The sequence below is a fragment of the Catharus ustulatus genome, chromosome 2 (genome assembly GCF_009819885.2).
Source record: "Catharus ustulatus isolate bCatUst1 chromosome 2, bCatUst1.pri.v2, whole genome shotgun sequence".
In the NCBI taxonomy this organism is placed as follows: domain Eukaryota; kingdom Metazoa; phylum Chordata; class Aves; order Passeriformes; family Turdidae; genus Catharus; species Catharus ustulatus.
Window position 1 is genome coordinate 111,443,922 of NC_046222.1, and position 24,449 is coordinate 111,468,370.

Here is a 24,449-nt window from a genome sequence, read left to right on the forward strand (position 1 = left end):
CATTATTAATTAATAACCATTTAATTCCTGAGTGCATATTTATGATGGTAGAGTTTATATCAGAAATTAATTACAAATGCAGATTACTTTCCTGAGTGGAAAGAGGAAAAATTACAATGGTGAAATTGTGGAATAGTGTGACTGAGCAGTGCCAATGTGCATCTCCTGTTGGTTACTTTAAAAAATGCCTTCAGGAGAAGGTTCACTGAATCTTCAGATTTTAAGTGTCATAATCTGAGTTCTGATACTATTCTAAGTCCCTCTTTACAGCCAGCATGTAAATCTTTATTTAGGACCATCGTTCAGCAACTGCACACAGCAGGTCAGGTATTTATTCCATCCCAGGAAACTGCTGTTTTCCAGGAATAAAAAGGGTAGCCACTACATCTCCCTAATTTTCTCTATCACTTATTTACTTAGAGATGAGAAGTTTTGCAGGAGTGTATTTGTGAACGGACATGCCTTGTATGAATTTTAAAGATGTCACAGTGTTTCAAGTGATAAAGGTGGATAATAACTTCGAATGGTCGGTCGCTTAGTATTTTTTATGGAAATACCTGTGGAATTTTACAGTGGATGATTCTTTGTAGCTGCAGTGATTTTGCCCTCTTTGAGCAATATCAATTTCCAAGTCAGAATCTTGACTATGTGAGACATTATAATGATTTTAAACACTGATGCACATAGATTGGATCAGCTTTGTAGGAATAGTCCTGGAGACAGGAGTTCAGTTTGGGTATTTTAAGCTAAGGTGTTAAACCTAGTTTTTAGGGATTTTGTTGTTGTTCTTCTTCTATTCTTTAGTATTTACAATTATGACATTTAATTCTCTCTTTTAGGAGATTGTAGTTCCCCAGGATAAAAAAGACAGAGTGCAGAAAAAAGAATCCTTGTGACTTTCACAAAACTATTACTCTGCAGGCAAGGGGCTACAAATGTGGAAGTACAGGGCACTGCAGCTTCATTTATGTGCAGCCTGTGAAGATACAGAGAGACCTAAGTGGCTGTTTGGTTTGTTTCACTTTTTTTCTGTAACGAAGGAAAAATAAGAATACTTTGTTAAATCCATGCACTGTAGATGTGGTAATTTTAAAGGTGTCTGTTAAGTGTACCTATTTCATAATATAGAGGGCTTCTCAGGAGTGGATTAATTTTGATATTTTAGCCTTGAAACCAAGTTTCTGTGTTTGACTCTATTAAAATTGTTGGTGTCATATGTCTAATAACCCATATACTTGAATAATGATAAAACCTCCTACTTAGTCTGTCTACCTCAAGGGAATAATTGAGCAGCCATCGTGACAATACTGCTCTGAGCCAAAAAAATACATTTTTCCCCAGGAGTTTGCTGTGAAGCATGAATTATTTTTAAGGCAGTAGTGAGAAGTGCCCTGAAATGAGGCTCAATGAGGAACAAGTATCTATTTCAAATTGTCTCTCATGGCCAGTGAAGTTGAAAAAAAAAAACAAACCAAAAACCAAGATAACCCAACTTCACCTTATTTTAAAAATAGCAAGATATCCACCCTTATGAGTAGGATTATATGATGTACATTTTAAGGGGCTGGGATGGATTTCTTAGACCATTTTGCCATGCAGCAGTGTACAGGCTTCAGTTTGGCTCCATAAAATCTTGAATCAGTTGTGGTTTTTTGACTTCCTGCTGTAACAGAGACCATTGCCACTCAGAGGAACCAAGAACCAAAATTTTGTAGATGTCTGATGTTCCAAATGTGTGTGAATCAATTTAAAATCTCTAATGCTTCTCTTCCTTCTCTTTCTTCCTCACTGTGCTACAAATCTTTTTGTATAATCAGTTTCTTGTGTTTGTGCAGATTCAGAGTTGGCAGCATAAATGAACCATGCTTTATTTCTTCTTAACTTCATAGCAAAAGAGTTGCATGGAGATGGTGGTGGATTTCCCTTACCTTGTGATAAATCAAGTTCCCATGCCTTGCTTCTAAAAATTATGCTGTCACATCAACTTGAAGTTACAAACTTGAAGTAGACTATTTAGTTAAATTTTAGTGTGATGGAGGAAGATCAGTAAGGAATCACTGCAGTCTTCTGCCACACTGACATCCTTTGGATAAAATTTTAATGAATTCAATGCCTTTCATAAAGGTAATTCTATGCAGTTAAAACAAGTCATATGTGGTTGGCCAGAGAGGAACTGTGTATTACTCATTTGGCATAGTGTAAAAATATTTGTACTTAAAAATTAATATTCAGTAATTAATTTGGACCATTCATTATTTTCCTTGTTTAAGGCAGGGGGGTTTCTTTGTTTATGTACTAAATGTGTATGAAAGATTTCAGGTAGTTCCTACCCATGTGTGCATGATCTGATATCTTAAGTTTGCTTTGCTGTAGTGTACAACATTTGCTTTGCTGTGTAAAGCATCTGCAAGGAAAAAGTGATGTTTCCCTTGTCTTAGTTCAATCTTGAAATGTTTATTTTATTTTTATAAATCTGATCATCAGTTTGTCTCTTTCCTCAGATCATACTTGTGCTTAGGAGGGATCAAAACACTTGTGCTATAATTCTCCCCTGAATGTGCTAATAAATTTTGTGCTTTTATGTTTTCTGATTTCTGGGTAGTACCTTGTGCCATTAATTTTTTATGGGATTAAATAATTTTCAAACAGAAAATATTGTAATGTAGTAAACAGAAGTATCTTTATATTAGTAATTCCTGCAGCTTTTAGTGTTTTAATGCTTATTGCAAGTTGCCAGTTTTTAAGGCTCTTGAGGGAAATCGGAGGTTGGGACCAGAATGGAGGATGGCTTGCAGCCTGTTTAGATGATCTTTCTTGTACTAGCTCATTTCTGAAGTATACATTGGAGATTTGAGGGCTTTTATTATTAGAATGCTCCAAGGTTTTTTGTATAGCAGATATGGCCTTGTGAGAGTGCATTGCAAGAAGGGGACCCTGTGATGCTGATGGCTGAATGCTGGGCCATGATTAAAGATTTACATTGTCCCACTGCAGCTACTCTGGGTATAGTGGGAGGTCAGACACATTTCCTGGTGTTCAACAAAACATTGTTAATATCAGTGCCTGAGCCCATAAAAAGGTCCCAAGTAGTTAGAAACTAGCTGGTGGGTTATACCAGGCCTGAGTGCCTGAGCAAGGCTCAGGAAAAAACAAAACAAAACAAAAGGCCCTCTTACCCCAAGTGTCACATATTTTCCTCTTTCTGCTTCTCTCCTTTTTTTTTCACCTTAACATGCAAAGAAGTAACTCTTCAAACAATGCATTGACTTGTATGTATAAGCATATTGTTATAGGGTAATTTCGTCATGCCCCTGTAGTGTATGGTGTTCTGGATGCTGCTGACATTTGGGGTTGGACCTAAATGTTTCTCAAGGTTCTTTCCAAATCAAGCCATTCTGTAACTCTTTAGGGTGGGATTTTTTTGTGGTGAAGGAAAAACCTTAGGAGCAGGGCTTATGTGCTTTTACATGTATAAAAACACTGGAGGTGCCAGCATTGTACAACTGGATTTTGTTTCTTGCTGACTTGCCTTCCTTGTAAATTCTGTTTGCTAACGTCTCTCTCTTCTTCCCTCATCCCCAAAGTGTCTCCACTGCCAAAACATCCGTATTTTATGTTTCTTCATGTCACTTCCCAAATTTTCCATAATCACTGCTCTAATTTTTAAGGCTTTCAAGTTGAATACCATGTTGATTATAGATAAAGGTGGGAGCCTGGATTTATGTTACCAAAGCTGTTGAGTAAAAGTCAGCTCTCCCACCTGTTTGACCTGTAGTTGGGGTGTGGGGTGGGTGAGGAGGAGATGCAGGAGGGGAGAACAGGCTGCTGCTGAACACTGGAATGGTGCAGGTGCCAACCAGCGGCATCCACCTGACTGTTCCAAACTGTCAGAGTACAAAAGTAGAATTTGGTGCCCAGTGGCTTGTGTTCTGGCTAGACCAAACGGAATGGCCTATTTCTGTGGGGAAGCAAACACCTGCTTTTCTCTGGGAGGGATGTTCTGACTCTGTCAGGATGCTCTGGCCATATGTAGCAGTCCGCATGTTCTGTGCCAGTGCTCCATTTATTCTTCCCTGCAGCCCACCTGAGTAGTTTGCTGGCAGCTCCCTAATGCATGCATGGCTTGTGATTTTTGCTGTAGAAGCTGAAGTGACTTGCACCACTACATGGGAGGTTAAGTGGTGTCTTTCTTCAATGTATTTCTCTGTAGGCAGTTTTTGTTACATCTCCAAGTACTTTCACCATCCATCTGTGTGTAGATGTTTGAGCTGTATGTTACCACTTACCCTGTTGTTTTGAGGTGTGATTTCCTAGCTTTCTCCCTGCTCTACTCTAGACAGGCTGGAGTGTCCTTGAACCTGCCCTCCCCTTTCTAAAGCGAAGAATGAGAAGCCTTTGGGCAGCTTAAGTGTCGGCCATGGCGCAGCTGACAGGAAAGTGATCTGGTGCTTGGCCCCGCTGCAGCCGGCGCTGCCAGTGGCATGTGCTGGGCTCTGCAAGCCCTGCCAGGGCCAGGGGGTCGTGCTGAGGGCCCCCTCTGCTCCCTGCAAGGTGCAGCCCGGCTGGAGATGTGCTCAGAAATCGCCGTCTGTCCCAAAACACCGCGGCTGTTTGCCACAGCTGCGTGTCCTGTCAAAACACTGGCTGGTCTAGGGGTTAAAGGTTGATGAAAACTGTTGCTAACTTGAGATGATTGATGTTGGAAAACTAATTAGTGAGCAGGGCAATTAATTTGATCACTTGTACTGGCTTCTGTTATGGATTTTGAAGGACTTTGCTGAGCTTCTTTTTAATTGAAGGAGGGGTTTGTTTCTAGTGGACTGCTTCTAAGAGGAAAGAGAAGGTAAATTCTTGAGCAGTACTTGAATTTACTTGTGTGATTCTCCAGAGGCTGGCAGGGAGGTTCCTGTTTTGCTTAGAGAGGGAAATGTCAGATATCCTGGTGAAATACCTTGTGACGTAGCTGGGAGCTCATTGACCATGCTGTGCCACAGAAGGTGTTCTCTGTAGTTGGGGAGGTAACATAGGACTGTTAAAAGGGTATTCTTGTAACATTACTTTGGCTTATTCAATTGCTGATGACAAGACAATGTGTTTCCACTTTGGTCCATGCTGCTAAAGTGTAATATAATTATTTGTATTAGACACCAGCCACCTGTTAATATCGTTCTTCTAAAGGTCATTGTGTGGTGCCTTGCTGTCTGAATTTAACAGCCCTGTATCAGGTTTGTTGGTCAGTCTTTTGTGTGACACAGGACAAGTGTTTGTGGGGAAAGAATGTGAACCTGATACCCTGATGGCCAAGGGAGAGGAGAGCACCAGGGACAGGCTCTGCTGCTGCTATTGTCGTGCCACCAGGGCTGGAAAACAGGCAGCTTCCTTCTGAGGTGCTTCCATCTAACACAGTCCTTGTTTGGAACAAAACCAACATGCGGTAATTTCCCAAGAGAAACAGACTGATTTCCATAAACCGAGGCTTTTGGTACCCTGGACATGGAGGGAATGTTGTTCCTAACCTGGGCTATAAAAGAGAGGAGGGGTGCTGCTCTATTGGCTGTCAGTCCTCCTAATGCCATGTAAGGAGAGTGAGGTGGTGATAATGTAATTGTGCTTGGTGACAATAGGTGACTTGATAAATGATGTTAAAACATATGGTCTTGGCAGTAACGTTAATCGTGGTGTTGGATTCATTTATTAATGTCTGTACAGTGACCTGAAAATGCAAAGCACTGTATCATTGAGAAATGTTGACCTTGTTAACTGAAAATTTTTAATTAATTTTGCTGAAAAAAAGTGTGGTATGCATTTAACTTGAACTTTCACTCTTGCCCCCCTGATCTAGTATTAGTTTTTGAGAGAGGTGGGGGACGGATAGGACTTGCAGATGAACTTACTCTGTGCTTGTATCCAGGGCATGAAGCAGATGCAAGTGACTGCTGCTGTAGGGGCTCAGCTGAATGACTTTGTTTTCAAATTTCCAGAAAATGAAAGCTTCAGCTGCCAAAAGAACAAAACAAAGCACCTGGTTTACCACATGGTGTAGGACATTCCAGCACTTGCAAAGAGGGAGGGTTGGCTTTAAGCCATCTATATTCCAGTGTCATTAGTAACTGCTGCTAACTGTTGGATTGAATTACTGGCTGAGAAAGAGCAAGGGCTTTTAGAGTCTTCTCTGCAATTGAAAATAGTCACATGAAGAACTCCCATTACTGACAATTTTATAAGGAATAAGGATCTCACTTTATCAGCTGCATATTTATTGGCTCAAACCATTTGAGGCTCATTATGCGCATGTAGATAACTCGTTGTGGTTGTCTGAAAAGGTTCATTAGGGTCTTCAAGAATTCTGGCTTTATAAAAAATCTAATTCATTATTTCTGCAATGAAAGAGTTAATGAAGGATCACTTGTGGCTTTTAATTTTCAGCTAATTAAAAAGAACATCTGTTTTTGCCTTGACACTTGTCGTTAAAAGTGCCAAATATAGGAATTTTTTTTGTGTGTGAGTTGAAGGGTGAGGAGGAGGGGGAAAAGTTACATGTAAATCATTTAGCCATTAACCTAATGTGGTGGATTTATAAATCCTATTACTATAAGCCCTTTTCATTTCCACTGAGGCCTGACGTGTGCTTGATCCTGCTAATGTAAAATTCATTCTAAGTGATTACTGAAGTAAGACATTTTAGTCAATTTTAATCAGATTGTGTGAAACTTGCTTGAACACCAATGTTAAGTGAGAAATGGACACAGTTTGGCCATGTCTTAATTAGCCTTACAAATCAGACTAGGAATCAATCAGTGAGCCAAGTCTGTGAACCTTTTGACACCTAATGCTTTCTGTGCGGGGAAAAACCGCCTATGCTGAGGGCTGAAAATACAGGGCTTGGAAGCAAGATTAAGATTGTAATTTGGTGTTCTTGCTTTATGGTATGCTTGGCAGTCCCTCACAGTGTGCAAGTCCTTTGCAGTGCAGCCCTCATTGGTGCTTCAGAGCTGAGGCCAGTGGGGTGCTTCCCACAGCCCATCATAAATTCCTGTCTCACCAGCAGGAGCAGCAATTGGAGTATTTTTCTGAAGCTGCTTCTGCTCTGAGATACATCTGTTATTTTGGTGGAGGGGAGGGTGAGGGACAGCTTATCTTAAAATGTAACCTCCTCCCTCCAGGTGTTCACTGGGAACTGCTGACTTGGGTTTGTAGGACATTTGTATTTCTTGGATTTAGCTGTCCCTGCTTTCCCTATAGGGAAGCATTAGTTTGGAAGGTATACCTCATAAGCCCCTCAAATATTGCTCACTGTTGGGATCAGAGGGGATTTTTGCGAAATGTCATCTTTTGATAAGACAAGTAAAGACTTTACTGTTTTTCATTGCTTTTGCAGTAGGCTGACACAAGCCTCAAACTGATTTTCAGTCCATGTTAGTTTACCCAGTTTTTGAAGACTCATTACTAACCAATATTTTTCTGTTCTAATAATGTAGAATTTCTGTCTTGGTAACAACTTTTTTGATTTTTTTTTTTTCTTCTAATACATGGACCATTTCCTTTTATTACCAAGATACTTGAAAAACTTGTATTGGCCTTGAAGGATCCCGCCCTCTTCTTTTGCTTATGGTGTCTTCTGCAGCACGGTGGAAAGGCTTAGGAGCAAAGGGTGCTTAAAGTGTATGGAAATTAAAATGTTTAGTTCCAGAGACAGCATATGTTCTCTCAAAGTAGGCAACATCTTTTGCAGAAGTCCAACTGCACATCAGCACATTGTGTCATTGCTGAGAATTTTGTAACCTGTTGAAAGATAGGTCCGTTGTAAATCAGCTTAGCCTGGAGATTTTGCTTTGCCATTGTTGAAAAATTACCTGCACAATGATTTTGTGTTAAAGCTTGAAAATTCAACCACCAGCAGTGTCGGCAAACCGTTTTCAGATCACTCTAAAAGTCTGTATGATACAGACTTTGTAAGTTGTTTTTATTTCTCAGCTTCCAGGCAATTTAAATATCTTTTCTCCTCTATCTAACCTGTTAAATTACCTCTCTCTGTTAGGGTGAGTGTACCTCATTTAGTCAGATGTTACTTAGTTGATGATAGGACTGCAAGTGCATGTGGAGGAAAGTGGGGAACATTTTTTGCTTGATCTGAATGCCTCTTTGTCTTCTGTTTTTTCTTTCCTGTGGGTACTGTTGGTCTGCCAGGTGTGCCTTTTTGAATGAAAATGAGAAACTTCTTTAGTGTAGATCTCTTACTGTGGTTGGGATGAGGCTCATTTGAAAAGCTTCAAAATTAGATGTTAATTACCTTTCTCTTCTACTGGATAATCTTCTGTACTTTAACCAAATAAGGATAATCTTCTATACTTTAATCAAATAAATATTCAAATACTTTGAATTTGCCATATTTCAGCTTTTTGACAGTTTCTTATATGATGGATTGTATGAGAGCAAGTGCTCATGAGAAGGCAGAACTTAAACAGAAAAAGAATCACAGCAGTTCAGGTGAATGGGACAGTTGATCCATTATAAATAAATGGAATTAATCTGAACAACTGTACAGTGATGGCCAAGGAAAGAACTGTCAGCCTTTTAAGATGGTGGATGCCAATATCATAAGGTTATAAACCTGAGAAGGATGCAATGAAGTCCATTCTGGATCATATTTTAGGGTAAGATTTTCATTAATCTCGGTCAAATTGTGGTTGATTCTTGACTTTGGATGATAAATATGTTCCTATAATTGTATGTATACGTGGGGTCAAAATAAATGTTCAGGTTTGTAAACATAAGGTAGCACTGGGGTCTGTGTCTCAGAAAAGAACATGGCCTGCAGAAGAGAACAGGTGTCTCCTATCAGCCATCTTTCATGTGCTTTTCCTGGGAAAATGCTTCCAAGTCTCTTGTTTCACAGCTTATCAAGACTTATCAAAATCAGTGTTACCTGTTTAAGAAAGCAGCAATATCTCTTCATTGTCATGGAGATCGATGGGCTGGTGTGTTTTGTTGTTTTTTGGGTTTTTTTTAACCCGGGAGAGTTAATGTATTTTTAATATATAAAAAGTTCGGTATTTCTTTTTTTTTTTTTCTCCTTTTTTTAAATCGGCACTCAATATTCTTCAACCCTCTCAAGGGAGCATGTGTGGGCTTTTTTTCATGACATTTCTGTCATTTTAATAATAGATTTTTTTGTGTTTGGCTGGTTTGGTTTTCTTTGTTTACTGAGGCACATAGGAAGGTCCACCTGAAGATCAGGAAATACTTTTTTACTGTGAGGGTGGCTGAGACCTGTCACAGCTCACCCAGAGAATGTATGGGGTCTCCATCACTGGAGATACTTAAAGGTGTCTGGACATGGCCCTGGACAATCCAGCTCTAGGTGTGGCCCTTCCTGAGCTGGGCAACTGGACCAGATGACCTCCAGGGGTCCCTTCCAACCTCAGCCAGTCTGTGGTTTTGTGATTAAGTCTATTTTTTTTTTCCTAATTCAAACCAGGCCTTAAAATACCAGCAAATTTTTTCAGGGATTTTTATTCCTACAGCATATCCCTGTATTTGCTTCTGTTTTGGGCTTGGTTGGTTTGTTTGTTGTTTCAAGCACATGCAGTTATCTAAGGGCATTAAAAAGGAGCTTAGCAACATTTGTATCTGTAATAGCAGTGGATGAAATCAAGCCACTGTCCACCAGTGCCTGTGTTTGGATTATTATGTTGGCACTAAAGCTCAGGGCCCTGCAGGTCTCGTTTCAGATATAATTCTAATGAGGATATTGAATGACTGGTGTGACAATAATGTTAATCAGTGCTGGTGCCTTCTACTTTAACTGAAAAGTGAGAGCAAGAGAGAGCTTTGAAAGAAGGTTTCCTTGGCATATGAGTGAAAGCTGAGCTTTTTATTAACAATTCAAACTCCTGTAATAAGTAGTAGGAAAGCTTATTAGCTATGTTTTTAGATTAAACAAAACCTTTAGGTTGTGATGTTCTTTCTTTTAAGAGAATTTGTGGGATGAAGAATTTAAATGAAAATTTCTAAAGTTGAAGATTGATTGAGTTGAAGTATGTAGCACGAAATCAATCCTGTCAAATTGTAGGGAAATAAGTGAGACATTTATAAACATTGTTAATGTTTTAGAAATCTAGTTTTGTGCAAATGCATTTTGAATTCTTTACAAATGAGATAACAGTAGGTCTAAATGACAAATTAAAGATTTAAAAAATAATCAGCATGCCTCTCTTGTAGTAATGGATTTATGGAGGTAGCATGCTTAAGTTGCATTTGTAATTAAGGTTTTTCCATCATTAGAATAGAAATGTATTCCTGTTGAGCAGTATCTTTTTATGTGATTTATGTGGATTGAATGAGTGGTAAAACTCCACTACTTTAATCTGTTATGTGGCTAAAAGTCAGTATTTGGATTGGATTCCTAGAGGGTCATGCTGAAAGGTTAAATACATTTGTCTGTTTTCTTAGTCTTCAAATTTCCATATTCTTTACGAGTAACAAACAAATCCATGTCCCGTGGGATTGTACAATGACAGCTTAGCAACTTGGCTTCATTAGTAATGAAACCATACTGCTGTTCATTTCAAACCTCTAAATACTGAAATGGGTGGGCTGTACGTGGAGTGCTTAACAACAGACTAATGCATAAAAGAAACTTCTGAAATTGTAATTTCTTTGCATAAGTTCATAGAAAAATTTAACTGTATGCCTTGAAAAGCCACTAACCTTGTTCCTTTTTTAAAAACAGTATGAGTGTCCTGGGTTATGAGACAGACTACAAATGGTATTAAAGATGCCCTATACTACAGTTGTAGGTAGTTGACCAAATGACTATTAACTGCTGACTACCTAAAGGCTGATAATAAGGTTGTCCCTTTCAGGAATTTGCTTTTACATGAAGCTCATCTTTCCTCAATTGGAGTACTCCCACAATTGTGTCATGGAACATATTTCTGTTTCTGCAGGAGCTCTCTGACATCAAATATGGTTCCATCCTTAGATCTTAGGTGATTATGATATATGTGGTGTGGTGAATGTCTGTGGATAGGCAATAGCTTCAAATGACATGGACCCTTTTACTCCTGTATATCCTTGCAGGAAAAATCTGGAAGGTGAAGTTGCCTCAACCCACCCTGCAGTCCCTGTTCCTGACTTAGAGTTGCAAGCCCTATTTAACAAGCAATTTAGGATTAACTTGTAATTTTCTTTTGTAGTTTAAAAATAGTTAAAAAGCTTAAATGAGCCTTTTTAAAAAAAATGTGATTTCTACATTATACAATCATTTGGTGGGCTAGTAGATATTATTTCTGACATGGTTTGTAAATGCTTGCTTTGTTCTGGAAGAGTCTATCATGTCCTGAGGAGCTTCTGTCTTGGCTTTGGTTCGTTGTTAGTTTTCTTGTCAGACGTATCTGGGGAATACAGGAAGCTGATTTTTAAGAGATAATCTAGAAAGACTGTCTGACTCTGACAGACTGTCAGGAGCTCTTTCCATCTGTATCCAATCCAGCTTCGTCAAGTGCTGCAAAGGAGTTACACTAAACAAATCAGAACTATGAGACTCCATGCCATTAACCATGCATGTTCCTCATTGTATTTTCAAATCTTTGGAGCAATCACTAGGTCCTGCCTGCAGCAGGAAATGTTAAGCGTGCCGTGTAGAGCTGGAGCTGTTTCACAGAATCCCAGAATGTGCTGAGTTGGAAGGGACCCTTTGGGATCATCAAGTCCCACTTGCGGCCCTGAGCAGGACACCCCAAGAATCACACCCTGTGCCTGAGAGCATTGTCAAACACTTCTTGAGCTCTGTCAGGCTGATGCTGTGACCACTTCCCTGTTCCAGTGCCCAAACACCCTCTGGGTGGAAAACATTTTCCTGATGTCCAACCTGAACCTCCCCTGACACACTTGAGGCCATTCCCCCCGGCTCTGTCGCTGGTCACAGCGAGCAGAGATCAGAGTCTGTCCCTCCTCTGCCCCTCACAAGGATGTTGTAGCTGCAGTCAGGTCTGCCCTCAGTCTCCTCCAGGCTGAACAGAGCAGGGGCCCTCAGTGACTCCTCATGAGACTTTTGTCCCTGGCTTTTACCCCTTGGATAAAGAGATGAGAAATCGGCACACAGAGCTATGTCTGAAGGCTTGGAGGAAGTGTCCCAACAAGACAGGTTTGTGGGACTGAAGATTTAAATGCAATATAAGGCAGAGTGTCAGGGAGTGGTGTTCCAAGCTAACAGCAGAGAGGAGGAAACTCCATAAGCATTTGTAAAATAGCCTACATAAGTAACACATTGTGGAAACATATCATAATTATTTTTATTATTACTCTGAGGGTAAATGAAAAATTAAAACCGAGCTGGGTTTTTTTAAGCGCAGTTGTGAACCCCCTAGGCATTCATATATAGTTGATCTCTCATCTTTTGCATTTGAGTAGCTTTGGTGGAACTTGAATATTCCAGTATAGTTGGGAAGTACAGGAACTTCTTGCTTAGTCATTGAGGCTCACAGTCTGTCAGATCTGAAACAGATCATTTTGAAGTCTTCCAGAATGGTCCTTTTCTTCAGAGCAGAGAGATGATCTAGAAAGTGCAGTGCCTTTGTAATGCTGTGCTGGAGGCAATCCCTTACTCCCATGGATATGCTTGTGGAGGCCCCCTTGCTGTTGGTTACATGGTCCTTCCTGCTCACATCTCCTACCCTTTGCTTGCCAGCATGGACATGCACTCCTGCCCCTCTCGGTGCTGGTTCAAGCCTGGCAAGCCTGTTAGCATGGATAATTTTGCCCCATTTAGGCAAATGGATCCTTCCTTGCCCAAGCAATTCTTGGTGCCAACACCACCTGCAACCATGGAGGATGAATAAGTATTGTTTAACTTGATAAAAACACCTGTCGTGTTGTCTAAATATATCTAATTTAATGAAACAAAATTATATGCTTTATGAAAATCCTGCATGACATTTAAGAAATTAGGTAAGAGAACTTTCTTTGGAGGCTAATTAGAGGCTAAAATACTTTTCTGAATTTGCATAAATGTTGCTTTGATAGACAATCACTTAGTCATAATGAAAGAACAGTTTTAAAGCAGTTCAAACCACTGAAAAAGATTTTTTGATGGACACAACATCCACACACAATCTAATCATTACCAAGACTACCATGTCCTCTTATCTCCTATAAAATATCAGTATTGTTTTCAGTGGATATTACCTCTATCTAGTCAGAGATTGCCTTGTTTAGTGTAGCTATCGAAAAATGCCCATGGTTCTTGAAGAAAAAGGCTGTATTGTTCAGTAGAAGACCTTTTTCTCTTAAGAATATTCACCAGGTAGTGCAAGTGTGTTCTACATCTGTTTTTCTCTTTAGCACTTGCTTGTTTTCTCCCAGGCCTTTCTTTTTTCTCCAAGCACACAAGCTGTGGTTATTACTTGACTAAGGAGAACCTTAGAAAAGTTTTAATTCCAGTTTTTTCTTTTTATTTAAAAAAAATGCCAAAAACTAAAGAGAGGAAGATTTGATTCTCAGGGAGTTTGTCATCATCTCAGATAGTGCACTGTGTTTATCTACTGCTTAAAAAATGTTTACTCTTTGGAATATTAGTTTTACTTCTTTTTCAGCTTTATAGACATACTTGATGTTTTCGAAAAACTGTCTTCTCTACTGATTCTGATACATATTCCCTGATTTCTCCAGGGCTTCTAGTTATATGGCTACAAGATTAACTTTTCTTGGAGATGGGACAGTACTTCCATTTCTGTTATTTCAGGATTGAGAGACATGCTCATATATTTGAAAGATGACTTTTAACACTGTAGTTTTAAACCTGATGTGAAGTATGGTATGGTTATTATTCCCTGCTCTGGAATAGATTTTGCTGTTATTGAGAAGAAACTTTCTGTGCTTTGGTTTTAAACATGCACTGGATTCTAACTTGTCTGACTAAAAAGGAAACATTTGTTTATTAGTAATTAATTTCAATTATTGTTCTTGTCATCTTTTTTTTCTAGTGAAAGACTGATTATATTTTGCTGAATGTATTAAACCTGTTCAATTTGGGAAACAAAGCAAAGTAAAGCTTTCGTGTCTAAATGTTTGTTCATTCCACTGAAACAAATGCTGTTGTTTTCTCTATGCAGAACATACTTGTCTGTATTAATTTAAATATTGAATAACTTAACACATTTTGGTTTTATTATGAAATAGTAAATGATGCTTGTCATATTCTTTCTGAATTAGAAGTGGCTTTATTGTGGGTTATGATACAGTTAGCTTTTGATACAGTTGCAGTCATCTTTGTAGGCAAAACTACCTTTGCATCTTATCAGTTTAGTACAAAATGTTCGTCAAGCCCAAATTTATTTAATGCTTTGGAATAAAAAAAGAATCATAAAAGTGAATGAGCCAGGATTTGAGTACCACAGCTGTTGATCTTATTTCTGAAGTGAAGCAGGATCCCTGTTCCTTCATTTGTTTTGGGTGCTCAGTTTTGAGTTAGAAAGAAAATAACCCCATGGGTGTGCTGTGAGCCCTGGTGCTTCTCTAGGAACTGTCCCTGGGTTTGGTTTCTCTGGAGGGTTAGGAGATGCCCCGGCTGTACCAACATTTTTCACAGCTAGCTATCACATGGACATTGTATTCCTGCTGCTTCTGGGAACACAGAACACTTCTGGGAAGTGGGTCAGAGCAGATCAGTTACCTTCTATGCACTCAAGTGTTCCATTTCATTGTTGAGCACTCCCTTTCTCTGTTTCCTAGACTATAAAATAATTTCCAATGCAGAAGTTTTTGTGTGTATGTGGGGTTTTTTTGTTTGGGTTTTTTGTTGGTTGCTTGTTATTGTTTTAATTTTGTTCAGCTTTGAAGAGTATGTTTCATTATTTTTTCTTTCATTGAAATACCAAAATAACCCTTTCCAAAAGAGGCAAAAATTGCTTTAGTATGGGATGATTTGTAATATATTGTATAGAAAAATAATAGTTTCAAAACTTAGTAAGAAAACGGTTCTGGTTCTCCCATTCTCTTCAGCAAAACTCACCACAAATACTTGAAATAGAACTGCAGTAGAATTTTAAGGATATAATTGTTTTTGGCACAAATGTTAATTTGATTCACATAATCATCTGTGTTTTTCTATCATCTTTGCATTTCTTGTCAAAATGTGACAAAGGTACACATAATTTTTTTGTTCAAGCACATTTCTGTTGCTACCTTTTTTGTATGTCTTCTGTTATTTGTGAGGCAAAAGATTCTATCTTTTTGGGCATGCAAAGATATGTTACTGGATCTTTGTGTACACTGCTTCAGCCCCTAGGTTTTGGTGCTCCATCTAGTACTGCTGTTATATACAGAAACTATGAAAGTTGTGTGTCATGGGTGGAGTGTGAACAGTTAATTTCATCATTTCTGAACGAAAACATAACTAAAACAACATAGAAGAGAAAACTTTTGCAGTTTGGGGTGTATTTCTCATACTGTTAATGTTTCATAAGAGTGTACATTTTGGAGAAATGTAACTTTGAATGTATTGTCTAAGTACAGCAAATATTCAGTAAAAGCTCTTTGAAACAAACAAACTTATTAACTACTTGAATCTGATCATTCAAACGTTTCTAAATCAAGTCCATTGTCTGATAAAAAGACTGAATTGTGATTTTTTTCATTCTCTGTGGAAACAAGGCCTCCATCTTTGTTTCACTTATACTTAGGGCATATGTGCCTTTTTGTCCAGCAATAGAAACCTTTCCTGAAAATCCTCCTTAATAAAATATTTTTACAGCATCCTGTGACTGTAGTTTATCAATGCTAAACTACTTCAGACAAAATCCTAGCAAAACTAATGGATCGGTTACAGAAATACAGAGGATCAGAAATACTTAAATTAGTGAGTGGTGTTACTGGAACAGTTTTTCTGGCTCATTTATTCCTCTGTCCCATGGGAAGGAGTAGCTAATATGAATTACTAAAGCAGGTGACAGAATTATTTTCTTGCTATATAATTGCAGAAGTTAAATAAATGAGGTGGAAAAATATATTAGGTCTACTCTAGATAACTACGATAGTTTTCAAAAATAGTTTTTTACAGAACCTTAAGGCTGCTTGTTTTTTTACCTTGTGGAGAGTGAATGCACAGGGAGTGGTGTGGGTTGAGTTTGGGTTTTTTGGTGTATGCTTCTCTGGTACAGTGTTTTTGTAATGATTTTGCTCATGCTTTTCAGTCTGCTCTTAAGTCTCCCCTTCTGTTCCTTCATGTCTGTGACCCCCAGGATGCAACAGAAAATGTGTGTTTACAGGAGCAATCTTTGCATCAGCAGATTAGTTTTGTATCCTGTCTCATTGGCTTTTGACTCGTGGATCTTAGTTTGTGTCCACAGAAGCATCCTCTCATCAGAAGGTACACTTCAGAGGTTTTTAAATAAGGAATCTTTAAAAATACTTGATTTAATAAATAATAGTAAAGCTGTTATTTGTATGTTTATTTATTTTTAATCATTCCTTGTCTTAAATCACAACCTCATTTAATTAAGTAATTAGTTGGGGTAGGATTAGTACAGGAGTTTTGCAGTTTGATGAGGGCTTGTCTGCAATTACAATCTTTAAGCTTATATTGACTTGCAGTTCATGGGTGAGATGTGTCTTGCTAGTCTTGTTTTTGCAAAAAAACAAAAGTGAAGAGTCTCACAGGTGTTCACTGTACTGAGAAGTTCACAGGTTTTTAGAAGTTTAGATGTTTGCTGTGGGGAGGGGGCATGGCTGTACAGATGGGTTGCCAGGCAATTAATTCTTCCTACTTGGAATAAAAGACAATCCCGCTCTTGTAAGCAGTGCAGTATTATTTGCAAAAGGAAACTTCCCAGTACCATTTTTCCTTTTCTCTTCCTTGTTTCTTCTGTCTTCCCACCTCCCTTCCTCTGCTGTGCATTTCTGAGAAACTCCTCAGGACTGATATGATAGCAGAGCTGTCATTCTCTTTAACAAAAAAAAAAAAAGTCACTTTTATTCTAGGTATTTTAATAGAGTCCCATTAAGGATGTATTGCTGACTGAAATATTGGCATGAAGGGCTCTCACTGAGCTGAGCCCAGGAATTAAGAAGTCAGGAAATGGGCTGCTGCATTGCTAAAGAACCTTGTGTGACACAGTATCTCCTGATTGGGGGGATCATTACTGCTATTATGACTCGACTTGCGTAGGAATTTTAAATTTCATCTGAATGTCAGTAATAACCCTCTTAGCAAATTATCCTGAATAAAATCACGAAGGCATTTTATATAATAGGTGTTGAATTACTGGATAGATTTGCTAATTAAATACTCTTTGTTCTGCTGCAGTTGACATTACAGGGTAAGATCTTGAACAATTATTCTCAACAGCTGTACTTTGTTAAAGGAAAAATTAACTACAAAGTTTATTTTTTTTTCTACACTTGAAATTGGCAGATTTTTGAAATGTGCTTGAAAAAATTCCATCATCCAGTTGGTAATGAGAGGATAAATATGCAGGTGTTGCTGTGAAATCAGATAACTACTGACTGCCTTATTAATGAATTTAGCAATACTTTATAACCTTCTGTTTTGTAGCTGTTGGCACTTAGAAATGATCTCCTGTCAGAACGGATGGCACTAGCATATGCCAGTCACTTGATGAAGCCAACTTGTCTGTGACCCTCTTGTTGTGATTACTTACACCCACTGCTGTCCTCAGGGATAAATGAGAAATGGTTTTTGCACATCCAGACAGTTTTTTTAGTAGGGGGTATTCCTTTTTTTTTTTTAAGTTATCTTTCTCATTATTAATAGAATTATTTCAGAGAGTGGAGCAGAAAATGCCAGAGATTATCAAGGGAAAACTGATAGGCCTTCCTTTCTTTTCAGTATAAACTCTTCATTTTGGTGTAATTTTTCAATTTTGTTTCAGGGACTCCAGTTTGCTTTTGGAGTACTAAAGGAGAGCTATAACCTTTCTTTGTAGGAGTTAGCTAATAAGTGAGAGGAAGCATTGTGGGGTGGTGAATATGTTAGAATTTTGACTACTTTATATGAAATTTGATATCATGTACCAGTGATATGTCTTTAGAATAATTTCAAGACTCCATAGAAAGGTGGCTGGGTCGAATGTCTGAATCACTCACTAGGAGATGAATAGGAGTGGAATACCTTCTCTTTAAACTTCCAATTAAAATGGAATTGTGTGTGTCTGATTCCAGTGACAGGCACAGCCTGGCAGGAGTCTGCAGTTTTGCTGTTCTGTAAAGAAGACTGAGGACAGCTGAGGTTTCTGCAGTTTTGGACTTCAGCAGAGTTCAGGCATCACACTGTCTGAGTGCCTACTTTGCAGCACCAATGAATGGTCTTTAAATCAACTGCATGTTTTGACCCAGATAGTGTAAACCCATGGACGTCTATGTGTGCTTGGGGAATAACCTTGATAAGGACATGTGTTATGAGTTCAACTGTGTCTAAGTTACATCATGGTTTGGAACTGAACCTAAGTACCTTGAGGGGAATACAGCTTTCAGTGCATAATTGCTGGCAAAAAACATCATACTTGCACTGTGATTGTGTAGTGATTCTGAAGAAACTTGCCATTAGTGTTGAAGGAATGACAGTGCTGTCATCCTGTTTGTGTGCTGTTGTGTAGAGGTGGAGATTTCACCTGTTTCAGAATTCCTTGCTGTGATAGCATAGTCAGCATCACAGTAGTCAAAACTCTTGGCTTCATTATTATAGACTGCTTGGTCTTATGAAAGCAATGAGATTTCCCTGAATATGATCTTATTCCCACTGTATTGCAGCTCTTGCCTGTTTGTCCCTTTTCTTTCCTCATCCCTGCTGATTTCTACTGCTCAGCTCTCTGTCATAGGCTTCTTGACTACAAGTCTTAATTCTACCTTTTGGCAAAGGTGACCAAGGAGTATTGCAATTTAATATGTGAAAAATAGTAAAAGTGAGACTTGGTTACTAAATTTGATATAAGCTGTTGATAGTGTGTTGCCTAACTATCTCTAGCGTTCCAGATTGTTTGGGTTCACCTAACACACTCTGATCTGTCAGTGCTGTCACATGTGGTTCAGATTAATCCTCAAGAAAAGTATTGATCTATATGACTAGCAGGATTAGCTGAAGAAAACTGAGGTTTGTGCTGAGTGGCAATGAAAAGGACTGAAACCAGGGTAGTGAAATCTGGAGCTGTGTGCCAGAGCACCAGGATGTTGATAAGAAGGAAATGGGCAGTACAGTGGAACTGTGGCCAAGTGGCTGAAGGAATGGAGCAGATGTTGGTTCTCATGCAGCTGTGTAGAATTCACCAAACTCTTCCTGCTGCAGCAACTGCACATTTTTTTCATTAAGCACATTTGATTGTCCCTTTTCTGTGCTACACCTGTGGTTTGAGATGAGATGCTCTCCCCACCCTCTGCTGTGCTGAGCACTACTAGAGATGGAAGCAGGAGCCTACTCACAAGTTTCTCAAGTTCAGAGAGGTGCTATTCAGAGCACTTGTGGAATTTGGGATGCATTCTTGGTTGAGGAACAAGCCTGGTTACACCCACTGATTCAAGATCTGTATCCTGTCTTTATCCCAGCTCCTTGTCCCAACTCTAGTTTCCACAAGGACTTTGCTTTTTGATGACCCATTTTGACATCCTTACAAGGGTAATCAACTTCTTGACTAAGTCTTGTTAAGTGGGCACCATCCAGGTTGGACTGAATAAGGCAGGATTTTTCAGGAAAAATTCAATGACATCAAGAGATAAGATGATGGATGTGAAGGACAACTGACCTAAATTACTAAAAGAGACTTAATTCTGGCACTTGCTGATTAGGTTGTATTTAAGCCATTTGATTCAGTGTTCTTTTTTTCCTTAGGTAGAATGTGTGCATGCACATGCAATTTTGAGATTTGTTTTAATCTTGTTTTAGGGGAGTTAATAATAGCATTAATACGAGGTCAAACAAGAATTTACTCATGTAATAGGAGTATTGAGGTGGCTGTGTGTTGCCAGGAGAGATGTGGTTTGCTTTGTTTTGAAAGGTGAGAGCATTTGGAGTTAGCAACCTAATGGAAATGTTTGCATGTGTTAGCCTGTAATTATATCATACGTTAATCTTTGATTATTTTTTTTATTTCAGATTTTGATGCATACCAAGGAGATGGTGCAGAAGGTAATGCTGAGCATTCATTAAACAACAACACTTAAAGAGCACACCTGGTGAAATTTTTTATTCTAGGAGAACTGTAACCCAAACAGACCTGAAATCACTTCTTAGGATGCCTGGTATACAAATGTAATCCTTCCTGATGGATTATAGCTTTTTTCTTTTCCTACCACAGATATGATCTGGACCCTGCTTGAAGCCTATGTGGGACTGTTTCAAGCAAATTAGCAACAGTGCTAATTAGAGTTTACTCATAGACCTGTTACACCATGTGTTCTAGTGGTTTATTATGGTTTATTTCTTGGCATCCTTTAAAGTCTGTCACGGGGTGGTTTTTTGACTCTGTGGAGTTTAACATGGACATAGCTCTGTTGCAATTTTTACAGCTGCGTTGGTTTTCTGCTACTGCAAATGTCAGGTTTCCTTTTTTTTTTTCCAAATTAATATGACACAATTAGGTCCATCTGCCAATTTTTTTTTATACTGGTGTTGGCAATTTTTCTTTACACCTTTTTTCTTGCTCTGCCCTACATATGCACTTCAAGCTTTTTTTATGTTCCTCAGTTTGTCTAGAATTTTCTTCATTATCCAGAGTATTATGGAAGTATGGCTGGTGTTTGAATACAGTCTTCTCCAAGCAGGGCATTTAAATAGTTACAAGAATGAGAATCAGAAGTGATGTGAGGGGCAGAGTTGTCAATCAAAGAGAAGGGGTTGTTCAGTAAATGTTTGTGTTCACCTCTGGGTGTAATTGCGCAGTAGTTCAACCTGGGAAGATAAAACTTGTGGGTCACAGCAGCTAGATCCTTATCCAAAAGGAACATTCCATGAAAGATCTGGACAGTGCTGTGGTTTTCTCAGTTGTAGTCATCCACTAGCCAATGCTTTCACAAATTGGTTTGAAATAGAGAATCTAAGTATTTTTTCTCTCTTTTTTCCCCCCAGTAGTATTGTGATGGCTGCAAATGGGATGGGATACCTGACTGTGATATTGCCTTTCCAATACTTTGGCTGACTACTTTGTCTGAATTTGTCCAGCAGCAACTGGACAGTGGTCTTTTTAACATTACAATGTCTGAAGTTTCTTTATTCTCTTTAAATTCAGATAGGTTTTAATGAAATGTACAGAGCTCTCAATAAAAATTTATTTTACATTTTCTTGCTAGTATACATTTTAGTGTTTAAGGGATAGTATAGAGATAATGATATTTTTGAACCTTGAGAGCTATGTGGGACTTGTAGAAGATGAAGTGTTTCTTTTTTGTTTTTCAAAGCAATTTTTTTTCATTTAGATGAATCTTGAAGTGATTTATGGAGACACAGATTCCATTATGATAAACACTAATAGCACCAATTTGGATGAGGTCTTCAAGCTGGGGAATAAGGTAAAGAACTTCTTTTTTCAGATTTCCTGCTTAGGTCTGTATTGTTACTCTGAGTGGAGCAGATGGTATTAAGAGAGGATTCCGTGGCACAAGCAGAGAATATACCATGAGAAAGAACTTCACAATGTATAGAACCTATGAAAGTGGCAAAATCTCAGAGTGCTCCATTGCATAACAAGCTTTTTTACTAATCCTAAGGTAGCAGGAGATTATCTCAATATAACCAAAATGTCAGGTACAACTTCTCCACATTAATTTCAATTACAAGACTGACAGTTCTGATTATTTTTTTCACGAGAGATGTCTCTCAGTTTAGTTTTGTTTAGTTATGTAATTTGTATGACACTCAATATGTTATCATATTTCCAGTGGTAAATTCAAATATTAATTTCCATGATATACTAGATACAGAAGAGATCTGATTGATTAGGAGCTGTCAATCGATGATGTGGAAGTTTGTGGCTCTCTGAAATTGTGGAACAAAAGTGAGAAATGTTTCAGAACTTTCTAAAGAAAATATTAAGAGAAGCTGTTTTTGAAAAATGGAAGAAATTGTGATGAAAAGAAGAGTTATGGAAACTCTAAAAAACCTAAAGAAAGCATAGACATATTCACTATAGTATTAAACAAAAGTAATTTAATTTTAAGGCAGAGAGTGATTCCAGGGTATATTAGAATACTTCCACCTTCACACAAGTGGGTACATTGAGAAGTAGATGCATTCAGGAGCAGAAAATGAGGTAATATCTTGATGTCATAACTAAGTAGCAGGAGGGCTGCTGGAATAGTAGAAAGCAGTCTTTCTTTTTTGTTTGCCTCATAAAAGATTATATATAATTTCAAGTGTATATACAATGGTGTATAAGAAAGTTTAATCTTACTCCAGTTGTGTCTGTGTGGTTTCATTCTGGTTAAATTTTTGTCCTTGTGCTCCCATTTGGTGGCTAGACATTACAGAGGATAGTTAAATAATAATAACTTTTATGAAACCTGTCAGGATAAGCATAATAGGTTAAATACTTCTGAATTAGAGTCAGGTTTTCTGAGAGAATAGGTATGTATTTGAACTTGTCAGCTGCTTAATGAGAGTAAAATCTTAAGCTTTTTTAATACATTGTACTTCTGTATTATGTATCAGTTGAGGTGGGTTTTTTTTTTTAATTAAAAGAAAAGGACAGAAAGATATGTTTTGATTAAAATCAAGTACAACATATAAGAACTATAAAAGAGAATAAACTTAACCTCTGTAAACCAGCACAATCAAACCTAACATCAAAATTGCAGACATTGTGCCTTCCAATATTCTTTCTGTGGCAGAAAAATGTGATTCATATCTCTCATTTCACATGTTTCTTGTTTGTTTGTTTATTCCTCAAAAAAGTGACAGTTGCTTTTTTTTGTGAACACTTTGATCATTGACATTTCCTTGTTTTGAGTAATTCATATTAAAATAATCAGGATAAAGAATTCTCTGTTTTGGTGAGGAACTCTCAAGAACTGTCTCTGCTCCATTGCATTACAATTTCATTCCCAAAGTTCGATGTTCAGAGGTGAGGGATATTTAAATTGCTTTCACTGTACTTTTGCTTTAATGTAGACTGAAGGCACACAGATTTAATGCAAACAATTACAGTGAGGGCAGTTAGTGAGTGTTTCCCTGTTCTGATGTAAGGTGTGAATTTATGGGTTGCCTTCAGCAGTGAAGCATTCCTCCAAGAGATTAATTTTGGTTTTTTATTGGAGAAAACTCTCTCATGCACTTTCTGAATTCCCCCATCTAATATGTGTGTTCTCTCCCACCCTTAACCCTCCATTATTTATATCCATGCCCTTTTTTCTGCGAAGTCATTACGTTGCAGAAGTTTTTTTTCTCATTTTCTGTGTGTCCTTGTGAGTCAGATTTGCCAGTACCTTCTGTACTGAACTGTTGCTGGGTTTTGAGCACTTGGTTAGTATGCCGTAATAAAGAAAAACTGAAAATTAAAATTGTAGAAAAATGTTCAGAGGAATTGTTTGACTGTTTTAAGAAAGAAAATATGGACCTCATAGCAAAATAGTTTTTGCCTCATTATGTCCTTCTTTTAAAAATGTACAGGGGATATCAAAGTAATAGTAATTCCTGCAATAGGAAAAACAGAGAACTAAGTGAGAAGAACTGAGTACACACATATATATATATATACATAGATGGAAAGTTTGTAAGGAAGGTTTTGGTTACAATGATAATCAAATACTCTTGAAGAACGTAAAGTGAAAACACACGAAGAAAGAAAAATACAAGTGGGAAGCTTTTAGCCAAGCCAGTAGGTGGTTAAATGTGTATGGGAACCAAAGTTTGTTGTTGAAGGTTCATGGTGTTTTGAGCTGTTGCACCCTTAGAATAGAGGTAAGAGATACTTGGTACTATATTAAGACAATGTATCAGTGCCATTTGAAGCTTTTGTATATGGATAAAACACAGTGTGTGTGTGTAGAAAAACAGCACCTTTTCCTGTCAAGGAAGTCAGGCTGTAGAAAAGGTAGGTATATTGTGGAGGGTAAAAGAGACTTGCCTGTTTTTCCTGAACATGCACACACAGAGCTCTGGTCTACAGTCACAGTTCTTCTCCCCTCCCTGGTTTAGGGTGAGAGTAGGAAGAAAGAAAGCTGCCTTAGCAAGATGGCTTTTCTGTAAGGCTATTTGGATTTTCTGTCTAAGTGACCATCTCTTGTCTTTGCCTAGTAAGTAGATCCCTGCTGTGAAATCCTTTGTTTGCTTATTCATGTGAGAGGTTAGATGGAGTAGCTATTCTAATAAAACGAGCTGGAGTCAGTTATCTCCAAGGTCACTTCAATCCCATGTTTCTCTGCCTTGCTTAATTTTGTTGAGGAGTTAGAGGTACCAAACTGTAGATACTGGAAAAGTCAATGGGTAAACCTTAATTTTAGAAGCT

General features: G+C 38.1%; 1 protein-coding gene across 2 annotated transcripts in view; it reads left to right on the plus strand.

The window, feature by feature from the left end:
• The window catches only part of POLA1 (DNA polymerase alpha 1, catalytic subunit), a 185,057-nt gene that overhangs the window by 47,134 nt on the left and 113,474 nt on the right, over positions 1-24,449 (plus strand). For both annotated transcript variants that reach the window (XM_033052547.1, XM_033052548.2), the window contains exons 27-28: positions 20,105-20,137; positions 21,424-21,516. In XM_033052547.1, the coding sequence (XP_032908438.1) occupies positions 20,105-20,137; positions 21,424-21,516 (126 nt within the window). The remainder of the gene's footprint in view (positions 1-20,104; positions 20,138-21,423; positions 21,517-24,449) is intronic.